Below are 16,813 nucleotides of genomic sequence, written 5' to 3'. Positions count from 1 at the left end.
AGATTTCAGAGACTAGGATGACAAACAGAATGTAAGATATCTCACTAATACTTTTTGTTGGTATTGCTTATATGTTGATATCATAGCATATTCAATAGATTGGGTTTCAGAGAAAATTGTTCCAACCATTTTCACCTGTCCCTTGTCTTACCACATTTTAAAAAGTGGCGGCAAGAACATCTAAAATCACACGTGTGGCTGTGTCTCGCACCATCGGTGTGTGGACAACACTGCTCTAGGCCTTGCACCCAGACATTTGCCACTCGGATCTGTCATCTGAAGGATCTCCAAGGGATGGGACGCCGTGCTGTGCTTGTTGAGTGATTGGACACAAGTCTCTCCCTGTCTTGGGGCCCCTTTGCTAACCCGGATGGAGAGAGGCTTGAACAAGATAGGCATAGAGCTTAATTTAATCTGTTTTGTTTGTAGGGCAAAGTGTTAAAACACTTTTGAGTTACTCGCCACCTTCAGGTTTTAGATTTAGACTTCTCTAGAAAAATTAGAAGATTTGGCAATCCCATAAGTGCATACAACAAAGGGTTAGAGCTGAATGGGGTCTGTTTCCTCCATTTGCTACAGACGCCACCACTCCCTAATGTGGCCCAGACCTGCTTTCTTCATTCACATTTCCTGCCAGGCCCTGAAGGCTTCAGAACTTACCACTCTGGGACTTGTCCCCCCCACTCCCCCACCGCCCAGTCTTTTGAGCCAATATTCCACTGTCCCATGCTTTTAGTATGTCCTGGGACTTTTCTCCTGATCTAAGAATTCTCTTTAATTTGCTTGAGTCCTTTTCTCTTCCCCCGGGTGAGGTTTAGAGGAACAGGAGTTCTGAAAGCAGAGCTGAGGACATACACTGAGATTAGAAGTGGCTCATGGAAGCCTTGTCTTTGTTGTATCAGCCCCAAGTATGAGAAGGGTGGCCTGGCATGAGGAAGTGATGTCTGCCTTTAGTTTGTAGGACAATTCCAGGTCAGACCAGCAGGAGGCTGCCAGCTTGCGGGGAGCTTGCATGGCACGCCAGGCTCTGGCTGCAGGTGGCATGGACATTATCTCATCGGGTTCAGTGGGCCTGGGATTGGACAGGGCCGTTTGGCCCAGGAAAGAGGAGAAGAAAAGGGAGCTGTGTGCATTATAAGTAAAAGAAAAGGAAGCCCGAGGCAAACAGCATTGTCTGCATTTGTCCAAGGATCTATCCAGTGCCTCCCAGACGCCCCAGGGCAGGCTGGCCACAATCAATAGAGCTGGGCAAGCTCAAGGGCGAGCAGATGGGCAAACACCTGTCTCCTTCTCCACGTGTGCCTGGTCATTCTGCAGCTGTCTAAAGAAGCCAGGGTTCAAACGAGGGAAGTTTGGCTTGCGGTCGCTTGTGGGAGCCCCAGAGGGGTTGGCTGGGGTTAACACTCAGAGGAGAGGAAAGGTCAGGGTTGAGGACCCAGTTGTACCAGTTTTCCTGCGGGCAGATCGTGGACAAGCGTGCTGTCGGTTAGGCGGGTTGGAGCATGCTTCCTGTGGGGCCTGTGCTTTCCACCCGAGGAGCCATCAGCTCTGCATGCTTCAAGGATGCCTCTCCCAAATCATCAGGATTTGCTGCTGCTGCTACGTGCAAGGCCCATTGTTAAGTGCCTGGAGACTACCAGTGTGCATACGTCTTAAATCTCAAGCATGGGGAGACTGGGGGTTTTGAGACAGGCTCTGATCCCATTGGAACCATATTCCCCACAGACCTCTCTTCTGTGCCAGAGTCCAGCGTCCACCTTCCTCTTCATCTTCTTCTTCCCGGAAGTGGCGTGGCATTGAGGCAAGGGCAGGTCCTGGAGGTCAGAGTAGGACAGCCCTGTTGCTTACTAGTTCTTCAAATCCCAAGGCAGCTACTGCCTTTATTTGTGACCTCAGCCTAATTCCTGAATCTATCTGAGACTCCAGCAGCTCAGATCTGTGTTGCCACAGAACAGACTCTTTCTGTGCTCTCCCTCTGCCATTCTCAGTGGATTAGCGTTTCATCCCACGCTGGTTGCTTCATGGTCACAAGACAGCTGCCAGAATGCCAGCCTTCGTGTCTGTATGCAAGGCTGGAAATAAAGGGGAGAGGGACAGTGAGTAGGCTTTTCTTATTCTCATCTCTTTCATCAGAAAAGCAGAAGCTTTCAGTAGTGCCCAGTAGTCTTGACCTCACATCCTACTGGGCAGAGTGGCCATGCCTAACTTCAGGGGAGACCAGAGAGCAAGTCTCTGACCTGTTTCAGTTTGCTTAGAGTTAAGTTGTAAGACAGAGGGGGTGGATGATGATCATTGGGTTGGCCAGCCAACAGTAAGGGCTTGCTCAACTCTCCAGATTTCCAGTGTAGCCCTTCATCTTTCCCTCATGGTTCTCTCCTCTTCCCTTCTGGAAGAAAGAGTTTGGGGTATGGTGAGGATGGTGTGTGCTTTCAGTAATTTTCCATCACTGGACCCCTGCTTCCAAGACCCAGTTTCTTTTTGTCCCATTGACAATGAGTTGAGTACTGGCAGGTTCAGTATTATGACAGAATGCCAAGACTGTGGTTTTGGAAGTTCCCATGGAACTGCCTCTCCCCATACAGGGACCCACCCAGAGTATGAGCTGCCTGGTGAAACCAGAATCATGGCTAAGAAGGAAGCATGCATGTGTGTGTGTGTGTGTGAGTGAGTGTGCATGCGTGCGATGTCTCCATCTCACCCCATGGGGCTTGGAGCTTCCCAGGGCTGCTCAATAACAGAGTCCTTGTGTTTTCCAGGTTTGGGGTGATACACTCGGTGTTCACCAATCTGCTTCTGTGGACCAATGGCGTCCTGAATGAATCAAAGCACCAACTTAATGAGCACAAGGAACGGCTCATCACTCTGGGCTTTGGGAACATCACAATAGGTGAGTGATAAGAGTTGCCCTGCCCCCATGCTGGAACCTCTTGGAAACCCGCAGAGACCAGAATGTTCAGAGATGGAGGGGCAGGGTCCACCCAACTCATCACTGGCCAGACAATCATCTGTTGTTGAAAATCTTTCAAAACCTTCTAAGTCCCTCATCCTGGTTCCATAAGTAGGATGTGCTGAGCATAATTAATGGTTTCTTCGGTGACTCAGGGACTTGTCAGACCCAAGGGTTATCATTTAGGGTACCATTTCTCACGGTAGAGTTTGGTATGGAAGTCAATGTCTTTGTTCACAACTATGGAAGATTGGCAGTCATTGTGTTTTTAATTAAGCTTCTATTACCAGTTCATTTGACTAAAAGTATAGCTTTAAAATACCCAGAGAAGTCTAAGGGTTGCCATTAATTGGTTTTAGTTTGTTTGAAGTTTTTATTGAACTCTTCTGGGCTTGCACTTTTGGCCCATCTTTATTCCCCCTTGCTCCTATTTGAGAGCCCATGATGCCAGTCAATCTACTGCCAAAGTTCTTTAGCATTTATGACCTGTCGCTTCTCTGTTAGAGCAGTGGGATGGGGCTGATGGGAATGTGGGGAGGGGAAATGTACCGGGAACCGGATATCCCAGATTTGGGTCTTGTTCTCATCACGTCCTGGCTGTGTGACTTTTGGAAGCCGTTCAACCTCTCTGGGCCTCCCTTTTCTCATTCATAGAGTGAGGAGACCTGTACCAGGCACTTTCAGGGGGTCCTTCCAGCTTTGATGTATTATACTCTACACTCACTGTACGACCCCAGGCCCGTCACCGAGGGCAACTTTATTTTTTTTTTCAAGATTTATATATGTATTTGAGAGAGAGAGAGCAAGGTGGGAGGGGCAGAGGGAGAGAGAGGATCTCAAGCAGACTTACCACCCAGCACGGAGCCACATGCCGGGCTTGATCTCATGACCCTGAGATCACGACCCTGAGATCATGGAAGCCTAATTGACTGAGCCACCCAGGTGCCCTGGGGGCAACCTTAAAACTGTTTCCTCACCAGTTGGGTGGGGATGGTGAAATCAGGGATACATGCTACTTCTTTACCCCTTAACCCCTGCTCTACCCTGGCAGCCAGCTCTTGGGGAAGTCCTTCTCTTTTCCTTGTTGGTGCCCATAATGGTAACAGCAGTGAAAACAACAACAACAACAACAAACTTTTATTAAGTGTCTGCTGAGTGCCTGGCAGGCTGCTCTAGTCCCTCCACGTGGCATATTTAATTCTGGACCCAAAACACCGTGGGGTAGTCAGTGTTGACCTTATCATACGTATGAAGCCATCAAGCCACAGGGTAGTTAAGTAACTGGCCCACGTTCACACAGCAAGTAAATGATTGAACCAGGGTTTGATTTGGCTCCAGGAACTTCTGTGGAAAGATGGAATTGGATAAATTTACAAAGAAAGGACTCCATCAGCTCTAACATTCTGTTCATCTGAGCCTTTCTCCTCGATTTCTTCCCCTGACTTTTGCATAGTAGCATACTGGGCTATAAGGGGTGGGAAACTCCTTATGAATTCAAAATTGCAGTATTTTGCAAAGGTGAGGAGATTTGTGCTGCCACAAAGCTTTCCATTTGGTTTTATACCTGGCATATGCAAATCATAAGCTAAAACAATGACAAAGTATAGAGAAAAAAAAAAAATCTACAATAACACCTACCCAGAAATGCAGTTCCATGCTGTTAATATTGGCTTATTTCTTTGCAGTGTCCTATTTATTTATTTATAGTTAAGATCATACTATATATATTCGATCTTTTTTTTTTGACTGCAGCCTAAGAAATAGACCTTAAGCTGCAACCTAAACGCACACAGACCTGTGTGTGTACACACATATGTCATGAAATAATAACCTTACCATATTAGAGACACTCACATTTCTATTGTTACTGATGTCATTCCATTGCATTCTGTTCTATTCCATGACAAGTCTACTCTGTTGAAAAAATATATTGGCAGCTATTCGCTAAATTGATTTCACAACTGAGTACTGAGCTGTGATATGCATTTAGAAGATACTGTATATACAATTTATTCTTACTTGTTTCCATTGTTATGTAACGTGATTATTTTCCTGTATCATTAAAACACAACTTAATTATAATTTTGAATGGCTGCCTACTATTCCATTGTATGGATGTACCAAAATTCACTTAACAGTTTCTAAATTGTTGGGCACTGGAGTGTTTCTCTCTCTCTCTCATGTGCATGCACACACACAAACACACATGCACACACACAGTTTTACCTAATTCTTTGATCACATTTTTGACTTGTCCCTTAAAATAGATCGGAATTATAGGTCAGAGACTATAGCCTTTGTTACCTATTTTATTATTTATTTACAGCATTTTCACTCCTTGTTAGGAAATAGTTCTTTTTTTAATTTAATTCAATTAGCCAACCTGTAGTACATCATTAGTTTCAGGTGCAGTGTTCAGTGATTCATCAGTTACGTATAACACCCAGTGCTCATCATATCACGTGCCCTCCTTAATGCCCGTCACCCAGTTTGACATAGTTCTTTAGACCATTGCCAAGTGCCTTCTGGAAGGTGATGCCCACTTGCGTGCCGACCATTGGTTTGGATGGCACCTGTCTCGCGCTACACTTGCAAGTATCGAATATTCTCAGGAGTGAAATCTTTGCTAATGAGAAGGGGCATTTTCCCTCACAAAGTTATTTTTTGAAACAATAATTTAGGGGCACCTGGGTGGCTCAGTTGGTTAAGCGTCTGACTCTTGGTTTTGGTTCAGGTCATGATCTCAGCGTCATGAGATCCAGCCCCGTGTTGGGCTCCATGCTCAGCAGGGAGTCTGTTTCTCTCCCTCCCTCTCTACCCCTCTCCTCACTTGCACTCTCTCTCTGTCTAAAATAAATAAACAAATCTTTAAAAGAATCCAATAATTTAAAAAATCACACACGGGGGTGCCTGGGTGGCTCAGTCGTTAAGCGTTTGCCTTCGGCTCAGGTCATGATCTCAGGGTCCTGGGATCGAGCCCCGCATCGGGCCCCCTGCTCTGCGGGAAGCCTGCTTCTCCCTCTCCCACTCCCCCTGCTTGTGTTCCCTCTCTCACTGTCTCTCTCTCTGTCAAATAAATAAAATCTTTAAAAAAAAAATAAAAAATCATACACGTAAATCATATTCACAAAGAAAGTTTAGAGAATACAGGGAAGCAAGTAACTAGTTACTAGTAACAAGTTACTACAAGTAAGTAACAATGGACACCTTACACTTACACAATGTTACATGTCAATTATATCTCCATAAAGATGGGGGAAGAGACAAGATAGAACTTTCTTCTACTGAAAAAGAAAAGAAAAGAAAAATTCCCTGCCATTTTCCCACCCAGATCTAACCATTGTTAACCTTTTAGCTTTTATCTTTCCAGATTTTTTCTGTGTCTATCTATCATCTTATCATCCATATACCTATAGTTCATAAAAATGGAATCATATTCTATCCTCTTTAGCAAGCTTCTTTCGTTCAGCAGAATCTCGTGAACACCTTTATATGTTAAGTAAATTTCCACAATACCATTCACAAGGGCTGATGTATGGATAAAGTCTGATTCATGCAGTTAGTACTCATGACTGTCAATATAGCCATGATATCAAACATGACAATAAGCCACCAAACAAAGCTTTAATTCAATGGGAAAACCCACGTGTGAATCCTCAGTGAAAATATTTCCTTGTGCTTTTCCACTTGCCCACTGACCATGCTAACCGCCCTCCAATGCGTGTCCTCTGGCCCCCAGTCTTGGATGACCACACGCCTCCGTGTAACTGCTCGCCCCCGACGTTCTGCTCTGCCATCTCCCAGGGGATCTACTACCTCTACCCCTTCAACATAGAGTATCAGATCCTGGCTTCCACGATGCTCTACGTCCTGTGGAAGAACATCGGACGCAAAGTGGACAGTCAACAGCATCAGAACATACAGTTCCGATTTCCCGGGGTCATGGCGGGCTCGGTCCTGGGCCTGACCGTGCTGGCCGCCACGATTGGGATCGTGGTGGTATATCTGATTCAGATCGGGCGCTCCAAAACCAAGAGCGAGTTGGCACTCATCATGTTCTACCTGTATGCCATCGCCTTACTGATGCTCATGGGGGCCGCGGGGCTGTTTGGAATCTGGATTTACAGGATAGACGAGAAATCTCTAGATGAGTCCAGAAACCCAGCCCGCAAACTGGACGCGGACCTCTTGGTGGGCACTGCCTCCGGCTCCTGGCTCATCTCCTGGGGCTCCATCTTGGCCATCCTCTGTGCTGAAGCCCGCCCCCCCTACACCTGGTTCAACCTGCCCTACTCCATCCTGGTGATTGCCGAGAAATACATCCAGAACCTCTTCATCATCGAGTCCATTCACCGGGAGCCGGAGAAGCTCTCCGAGGACATCAGAACCCTGCGGGTAGTCACAGTCTGCAACGGTGATGCCATACCCCTCGCCTCGTCCTGCCTCAAGAGCGGAGCCGTGGCCACTGACGTGGCTTCCCTGGGCAGTGAGATACCACATGTGGCCAATGGAAACATGCATCTGAGAGAAGGCTGTGGCAGAGAGGCGGAGGAGGGGAGCCGGGAAGGGACCCCGAGCCCAGCCTGCCGCCCCCGTTTCCTGCAGGGCCATGCCAAGAGAAGAGTGTTGAGGAATATTGCAGCCTTTTTGTTCCTCTGCAATATCTCGGTAATCTGCATTAAGTTATTTGTCTTAAAAATGACCAACCTATTTTCCTTGCTTTTTTCAAATAAGGAATGGAGGCAGCTTATTAGCAAAATGATTTAAGTGTAAGGTTAAAGAATGAGGCTGGAATGAAAGCCTCTGTTCTACAAATCCACTTACTGTGTACTATTGTGTGCCGGTGGCTGGGGCTGGGGCTAAGGATCGCAGCTGAGAAGACTCAAGGTCTGTAGGTTACCACTCTCCCGAGTGTGATCTGAAACAGGTTCCCCTACATGGAGGTCAGGGAGAGACGGCAGAGGGAAGCAGGCCACTCCAGCTTTGTAGTGATGGTTTTCATAAGCCAAGGGAACTTATATACGAGGCCTGTCTTGGGCAATAGTAAGACGAGTGGATCTCTGCACCTGTCTGCCAAATTGTAAAAGTTTATATATATATACACACACACACACACACACACACACACACATACAGAGAGAGAGAGAGAGAGAGGGGAGAGAGGCCTTAGCTGGGATCGGTCACGTATACTATATTCTCAACACCACATCCTTATTTTAGGGCTGTGTCCTTGGAGCAGCCTCTGGGAGGGAGAAAGGCCAACAGAACCCAAATTCCAAGGACAAGGGAGGGAGTGAAGAGCCTCTGAGTGCCCCGGTCCAGCTCAGGGGTCAACCGGCAGTCACATCTTTTTTGATGACCTTCTCCAACAATCTCTTCCTCAGAGAGGTCACAATCTAGGGTGGAGGGACACAAGGGAAAAATATACAGTGATTAGGGCAAGCGTTGGGACAGGTATGTGCAAGGTGTAATGGGAACATGGATCCAGGGAGGGACTTCAATGAGTCAGGGATGCTTGAAGTGAGGCCCAGGCTCAGTTGGGAGTGCTTTTGGCTGCAAGGAATAGAAAGCTTGGCCAGCAGGATCTTCAGTCTTAAAGATAAGAATTCTGAAGGTTGGCTACTTGGGGCTGGCCTGGCAGCTGAGCCCTATCATCAAGGATCCAGGTACTGTTCATCTTTCCACCTCACCATGCTTAGTGTGATGCTTGTTGCCACATGGTCACAAGGTGGCTGCAACAGCACCAACCATCACATCTGGGCTTAAGACATGAAGAAGGAGAGAAGTACTAGTGCCAGGCAGTGGCTTTCACATGGCTACCTCTTGCTGCAGGAGAGGCTGGGGACGTGGAAGGTTTGCCTTCCAGCCTCTGGTGGAAAGCAGCAATGTAGAAGATGTCCAGTAACTCAGTTTTGGCTGCCTCTGTATCCAGGAATGGCTAGAAGTTTACCAGGTGGCCAAGGCAAGCAAAAGCATTTGGAGCAGAGGGCATATGATGCTCAAAGGCACAGAGGCAGAAGACACTCTGGTCCATTTGGGGAGCAGCACGTAGTTTAGCATGAATTCCATAATATCCAGGAGAGCAGTGGTGGGGGAAAGAGGAAGGCGGGTCCAGTTAGTGGGTCTGGCTTGAGCGAACTTCATAAGCCTGGCTGAGTCTGGTCTTTATGCTGGAGGCAATAGAGGCCCCTCTCGGTTTGTGTTGTGGAACGATCCCCTTAGCAGCAGGTGCGAGAAGGCTGGAGAAAGGTAAGCCCAAGGGCCAGGACACCTGAACAGAAGCCCTGCATCTGCCCAGATGGGAAATGATGGGCACTTGATCCAGAGCAGTGGGCCTGAGGATGGAGAGAAGAAAAAGGAGCAAAAAGCACTGTGTTGTTGGGATTTGTTCTAGAGATTCACAGAAGGATGCCAGGACTCAGTAGAGAGGAGGGGGGAGTGGCCCCTGGTACCACACAGGCCTCTCGATGACCGTGGCTGCTGGCGTGGCGGGGACGCCCCGACCACGGGGCCTGCCTGCTGTCATGGTCATCAGCAACCTATTGCCAGCTTCCAGGTCATCCGGGCTACTCTGGTTCCCATCGGCCGCTGGCGGTTGAGCTACCTCATTTCAGTTGGTGCATGCCCGGGCACTGCACATTCTGATCTGACTCTAAGGCCACAAATTGAGAGGGTCCCTCTGAAGCCATAAAGGCCACGTGTCTGCGCATCAAATCTGATTCTTGCTTTGGGTCCCCCGGACCTCGGTCCCCCTCCAGGTCGGCAGACGATTACGAGGAGCTCTGAAGGAAGAAGGGGGTGCCAGAAGAGTGTGGCTCCAGGTGGGCCCTCCTCTTTCATTGAATAGGCATTTATGGAGCACCTGCTGTATGCTGGGCACTATGCGGGGGCAGCAGTGGACGAAGGAATTAAACGGGAAGACGAGAGAGATCGATATTAGTGACCACAGCGGGGCTGCATTTTATGTGAGGCTTGTATTCCCGAGAGGGGTGTATCAGCTCATCTTATAGGGTCAGAGTTGGTTGCAGAACTCCCCTAAGGCGTATCATTTTTGTTCCAAACCCAGAGGGGTGAATAGATCTCTTTTCAGCAAGTTCAGGAAAGCCACTTTCCCCCTGGGTTCTTTGCTTGACCGCTGCTGAGGAACTTGGCTTGCAGGTGTGGAGGAGCTTGAAGACGAAGAGCAAACGCAATAGTGGAATCAAGTGGCAACTGATGGTCTGTTGCGACCCAGAGGCTAGACTCGGGGCTCTGTCCCAGGTGGGGGACACGTGCTGTCTCTTCATGTCTGAGCTCTGCCCCCGATGTCCCCAGGCCCTGTCCCCAAGCTCCGGCTCACTGCTGCTCACTGGGCAGTGAGCCAGAGGACAGAAATCATTGCTGGGTGATTGCGAGGGCGCCCCCAGCTGACTCCATGGGTAGCACTTGCAAGCCTGTGGTGGGTCCCACAGGAGGGCATCTGACAGAGGGCGGGAATCACTCTGCTCCAGGACCAGGGGCTGGTGTCCAGGTGGGGACGGCAGCTGGCCGTGGAGTGGACAAAGAAGGCTGGTGGGGGGGGACACAGGGGTCTGGAGAGAGGGTGGCGGGTGAGGGTGGGGGAAGCCTGGGCAGAAGGACAGGCACGGGAGGAGATGCATAGCCAGGCAGGACTTGCTGAAAGTGCTCCAGGAGCAGGAAGGGAAACCCCAGGTGGTGAGTGAGGGCGGGCAAGGGGAAGGATGTGTGAGAGGCGCCAGGGCAGACCATGCAGGGCCTCCTGAGCCATGGCCACAGCCAGGACAGAATCCTCAATGCAGCAGAAAACCACCGAAGGGTTTCAAGATACGGACGGGATCTGATTCATGCTTCTTTTCTTTTTTAATCCAGCTCAATTTTTAATTGTAGTGAATAGCACATAACATAAAATTTACCATTTTAATGATTTTATTTATTTATTTTTAAAGATTTTATTTATTTATTTGACAGAGAGAGATGAGCTGGGGGAGCTGCAGGCAGAGGGAGCAGGGAGCAGAGCAGGGAGCCCCACGCGGGACTCGATCCCAGGACCCCGGGATCATGACTTGAGTCGAAGGCAGACTCTTAACCTACTGAGCCACCCAGGTGCCCCCCGTTTTAACCATTTTAAAGCCTACAGTTCAGTAGCGGGAAGTCCATTCACGCTATCGTGCACCCCCTGCCACCACCCGTGTCTGAAGCCTTTCCACCTTGCAAACTGCAGTTCTGTAGGCATGAAACAGCCCCCATGCCCCCCACCCTGGCTCCTGCCAACGCCACCCCACCTCCTATCTCTGTGAGTTCGACCACCCCACGTAGCTCATGTAAGTGGGATCGCACGGTATTTGTCTCTTTGCCACCAGCTTATCTCATTCAGCATAACTCCCCAGGGTCATCCATGTGGTAGCGTGTGAAGGGGGGGAGATGTCAAGAATGATGCCCCGGTTCTGACTTGAGCTCTTGGGGAGATGGTGGTGCTGTTTATGGAGACTGGAGACTCTGAAGGGGAGGCAGGCTCGGGGAGGGCTCGGCCTGGAAGGAAGCCCCTGAGTTTAGTACTGGACACGTGCATTTTTGCGGTGCTTCTGAGACACCCAGGTGAACGTAGCCAACAGGCTGATGTTTGGTTTCCTACTGCTGCGTAACAAATGACCCCAAATGGAGGACAAAAACGACAGCTGTTTGGGGCACCTGGGTGGCTCAGTTGGTTAAGCATCTGACTCTTGATTTCGGCTCAGGTTATGATCTCAGGGTCATGGGATCGAGTCCCCCATTGGGATTCTCTCTCTCCCTCTCTAAAAAAAATAAAACAACCATAACAACAAAAAACAGCCGTGTGATTAGGTCTTAGGACCTTGTGGGTTAGAACTTCTGGCGGGGCTTCGCTGGGAAATTCTCCTGTCCCTCACGGCATCAACTGAGGCTGGTGGGCAGGCTGGGCTGGAGGGTCCAAGATCTGGTGGCTGGGGTGGGGGTGGCTGGGAGGGCTCAGCGGGACCCTCGGCTGCAGTATCTATATATGGGCTCTCTAGCATGGAGAGTGGGGGTCTCAGGGTTCTTATGTGGCAGCTCAGGGCCCCAGAGCCGACCTGCTGGGAGACCAGAAGTGCCAGTCTTTTAGGGTCTGCCTGTGGATGTTGTGTGGCATCAGTTACTGCCATATTTTATGGGTCAAGCGGTGATAGCATCGCCCAGATTCAAGGGAAGGGGACGTAGACCCACCTGCTGATGGGATGAGGAGCAAGGACTCCAGCCAACTTAATAGCAGATGTAAAGATCTGGATTTCAGGAAAGAGGGCCCATCGTCTGTCCTTCCCTTCTTCTCCGTCCTCTGTCTTCCCTCCCTCCTCCCCTCCCTCCCTTCCTCCATTGCTCTCTCTCCTGAAGATCTATCCACTGGGTGTCTCCCGAGGGCCAGCACGGCTGTGTGTGATGGGGGGCAATGTGACCGAGGTCTCGCCTTCCTCCTGGTCTTGGGGCGCTTGCAAATCTGATGGCAGAGAGGGCAATAAGCGTCAAGCAAGACACACCTTATAGTGACGTGCGCTCCGCGCTCTGCAGAGAACAGGTAGAGAGGGTGTGAGGTTGCGCCTGGCAGCTGGTTCAGATCAGAAGGCCCAGGTTGCTGAGAGGGGCTTTCTCTCCCACCACATGATGCGCCATGTGCCTGGGGCCCTGGGGGTGCGGGTCATCGGGCAGCAGGGTTAGCGGGTTGGCGAGGGATCAGCCAGCAGAGAGAGGGCTTTATAATCCCAGGTAGGGGGTAGATTTCATTTTAAGTACACTATGAAGACTTGGGGGGCCTTAATCAGGGAAGGGACGTGATCTTATTGGCATAAGAAACGGGTCTGGCAGCTGAGTGGTGAATGCACCTGTCCGGGGGCGCGGTGTAAGCCAGAGAGCAGGCAGGAGGCTACTGCAATGGTCCAGGTGAGAGCGGAGAGTGGGGGCCTGGGCAGGTGCATGGGGCCAGAAATGGCCGCACGGCTGCCTGGGTGTCTTGGAGGCACGGTCCTCCAGGCTCGCTGATGGGCTGGGTGGCAGGCGGAGGGTTCTGAGGGTGAGCAGGAAAACAAGGATGACCCCTGGAAGTTTGATAATGATGGGGAGGAAGATGTTGCTAATGGTAGGGGGTTAGTTTGAGATGCAGGTTAGACACCAAGCAGCCCGTGGCGTCCTCGAGGGCGGAGCAGGTGGGTGATTCAGGCTCGGGAGTCCTCAGCCCATAGTGGGTACTTACAGCCAAGGCTGGGGGAGCTCATCCAGGGGTCATGTGTGTAGAGGAGAGGACCCAGGGATGAGCCCCCCAGCCAACCGTGAGAGACTGAGCAAAGGAGGAGCCAGGGAGGAGTAGCCGGAGTGGTGGGAGGAGCCTGAGAAGCGGAGCCTGAGAACAGGGGGGCAGAGATCCGAGGTAATGCTTGTACGGAGAGGCCGGTATCAGTCAGCTCCTGCCGTGTAAGGAATCACCCCACACTCAGCAGCTCCAACGACACCTCTTTGTCATGATGTCTGTGGGGCAGGAGTCCAAGCGCAGCTTCGCCGTTGCCTCTGCCAGGGTCTCTCACTGGGAGCGAACGGCCCAACCGGGCGCTGCGGCCACTTCAAAGCGGACTCCTGGGGGTCTTTCCCAACCTGCTCCTGGTAGGTTGTTGGGCTGAGGGCGTGAGTTCCTTGAAGGCTGCTGGGCCGGGACCTCCCGCGGTGCCTGGCCACAGGGCAGCACACAACAGGGGGGCAGCTCCCTCTCTTGCAGGAGGGCGTGAACAAGATGGACTCTGCAGTCCTTTTGGCACCTAACCTCAGAAGTGACACCTCATGACTTCTGTCATATTCCGATGGTAGAGGCGAGTCACTAGGCTCAGCCCGACTCAAGGGGAGGGTGTTCCACAAGAACATGACTTCCAGGAGGTGGGATGGGGGGAGATGTCACCCGAGAGGCCCTGCCACCGTGCAGGGGTGGAGGAGGAGGAGGACCTGGGGCAGGGAGACCGAGGGAGGGGGGACCAGTGTGTGGTTTCCACGAGCAGCAGTGACAATAGGTTATGGCTTTCGGTTTTGCAAGCGTAGTTGGGATTTTATTCTCATCTGAGCCGTGGGAGACCAGCGTCAGTGTCCGCATCTTACAGACGAGGAGACTGAGGGCTTGGAGGGGTCAGATGAGAGTCTGTAAGTGCCACAAACCCAGGTGTGGCTCCAAAGCGTGTTCTCCTCTCCCCTGATCGGGGCGGGACGGGGGGGGGGGTGGTGGGCAGGGTCTGGGCTGTCTCTCTAGGTCAAGCCAGAGAGACCACAGAACTCAGCGGCCCAGGCCCATGTGGCTGGGATGTCCCAGCACCAATGTTGGTGTGTGAAGGCAGGTGTGATAAACAGGTGACCTCTGCTGTAGGCAAACCCTGGGGGCTGTGGGAACACATAGGGGGTTCCTGCCCAGACTGGTTAGATCAAGGAGGGCTTCCTGGAAGGAGTGGTATCTCAGGACTTGGAAGAAGGTAGGATTCAGTCAAAAAGGCAGACAGGGAGCCGGTGACAGAGGAAGAGGCAGGAGCAAAGCCCTGAAGACTTGAGGGAGAAAGGCACATCTGGCTTTTGGAAGCTGGAGTGAAGGGCATGATGAGGGACATGGAAACGTGGACAGGCGCCCAGTCACTGGGGGAATTTGGACTCTCCTGAAGGCTGTTGGGAGTCACTGGAGAGTGACAAGCCGAGGAATGACAAGGTCAGATGTGTGCTTTACGAAGATCACTCCCACAGTGGGGTCAGGGGTGGATGGAAGGCGTCCGCTGGAGTTGGGAGGGGGGGCAGTTGGGGGAATTGTGGCATGCAGGTGGGGGATACTGAGGACCCTACTGAGGTGAGGGCTGTGGGGATGGAGAGAATCAGGTGGGTGTGAACAGCGTTCACTCAGGACGGGGCTGAGGAAGAGAGAAGGGTCAGGTGGGCTGCGTGGATTTGACCAGCTCCGTGGAGACGTGTAATGCGGTGCGGAGACAGGTGTGACTCCGTGTCCCCGAGTCCAGGCCAGCGCCTGGGGGTCATGTGGGGCTTCTGAGGCGGCTGCTAGAACAGGCTCCTCTTCTCTTGCAGCTTTGGATCCCTCCCGCCTTTGGCTGCCGCCCCGAGTACGACAACGGATTAGAGGAGATTGTCTTTGGCTTTGAACCCTGGATAATTGTGGTCAACCTGGCCATGCCTTTTTCTATTTTCTACCGAATGCACGCAGCTGCCTCTCTCTTTGAGGTCTATTGTAAGATATAGTCTGTGTCCACATCAAAGCCCGAGGAGTGACCTAACGAGAATTCACTGGAGCCACCTGGGAATGGCCAGGTTGGGCAGACATTGCCGGACAAAAGCAAGAGGGCTGCCTTTGTCCGCACCAGTTGTGTTTGCTGTGAGCTGGAATTGTCTGTCACCCCAGATGAATGTAAACAAGTTAGCTCAGCATCAACGAGGCGGCTGAAATCTGGCCTTGGCTAGTTCATTCTGATCGAACCCAAATTATTTTACCTCCTTTTAAATGAGACCCTTTGTTTTAAAAGAATGGGATTCCAGGTTGGGGAAAGAAAAATGATCAGTTTGTTTTTCATAAAAATTGTTTTCTGTTATCATGTGACTACCTACAACTTTCTCTGCTCATCTGAGTAGTATAATCATCCTTACATCTGATCCTTCCCAGGGCTGATCAATGTAGATACAATCACGTTTAGTTCATATTGTACTTTCTGAATATGGTTAAGTTTTGGAACAAAGTTATCTTTATCATCTGGATGGGAATTAGTGTATAGATCAGTATGGAGATGTATTTCTTACCTGGAATTTTGGCACATTTTTGTTTGTGATCATTTGAGGTTTTTTAAAAAATAAATTTTACTGTTTTCTCTCTCACTGTAAATACATATATGCTTATTACAGAAAATATGGACATTTTAGAAGAATGGAGAGGAAAAAACCACCTCGGATGTCACTGTTCAATGGACACTTTTCCACACCTTGTTGTATTTCTCTTAGCTGTGTTCCTGCACAAGATTCTTTTCGTTGTTGTCATCATTGTTACACTTGTCAGTGATGATGTGACAGGTTCAATTTTGTATCTACTCTTTCACCACTTAACAATAGAGCATAAACCTTTCCTTCACATTGTTCCAAACTCTTTGTAAATATCATTTTAATCCCGTATTATAGTCCATCCAGTGGACGTGCCATACTTAGTTTCCTATTGTTGGTTTTGGAGTGTTTATACTTTTTTGGTTTTTATAAGGGACTCTGCAAAAAATCAACTATCTTTGTAAAGCATTTCCTATATAATTGCTTCTATAAGACATATACTTAAAATCAGGATGCCTATTCCAAAGGTTATAAATATTTTAAAGCCTCTTAAGGAATAGTGATATTGGGAAGGCCTTTGTATGTACTTTGCCGTAATTATTTGAAGTTCATAATAAAATTAGTTTACTTAACCATCAATACTAATGTAAACATTTTTTCATCTGAGCGTATTTTTTTGGGACAGCACAGGCAAGGGCATATTAAGAAACACCAGATTTTTTACATGACTCAAATACTTGATGTTCATTCTAGAAAAAACTAAAGGCAATGGGCAGATGGACTAAAAACAAAGTGAAAGATTGTCTATCAGACCTTCTATTTAGGGTGGTGGTTTTCAGCCTGGTACCATCTTGTCCCCCAGGGGACATTTGGCAAAGCCTGGAGACATTTTTTATTGTGATTGCTTGGGGGGCTATAGGCATCTGGTGGGCAGAGAGCATGGATGCCGCTCAACATCCCACAATGCACAGGGCGGTACCCACAGCAGAGAATTAGCTGGCCCCAAAGGTTAATGGGGTCCAGGTTGAGAAACAGTGATCTAGA

General features: G+C 49.8%; 1 protein-coding gene across 1 annotated transcript in view; it reads left to right on the top strand.

The window, feature by feature from the left end:
- Positions 1-16,391, top strand: part of OTOP1 (otopetrin 1) — a 34,610-nt gene extending 18,219 nt beyond the window's left edge. The window contains exons 4-6 of the mRNA XM_081813093.1: positions 2,757-2,887; positions 6,687-7,615; positions 15,032-16,391. Coding sequence (XP_081669219.1) covers positions 2,757-2,887; positions 6,687-7,615; positions 15,032-15,202 — 1,231 coding nt within the window. The 3' untranslated portion in view covers positions 15,203-16,391. The remainder of the gene's footprint in view (positions 1-2,756; positions 2,888-6,686; positions 7,616-15,031) is intronic.
- Positions 16,392-16,813: the final 422 nt, after the last annotated feature.

This window comes from Leptonychotes weddellii, chromosome 2 (assembly GCF_054177405.1).
Source record: "Leptonychotes weddellii isolate Sample4059 chromosome 2, ASM5417740v2, whole genome shotgun sequence".
In the NCBI taxonomy this organism is placed as follows: domain Eukaryota; kingdom Metazoa; phylum Chordata; class Mammalia; order Carnivora; family Phocidae; genus Leptonychotes; species Leptonychotes weddellii.
This window is presented reverse-complemented; position numbering and strand designations above follow the sequence as displayed.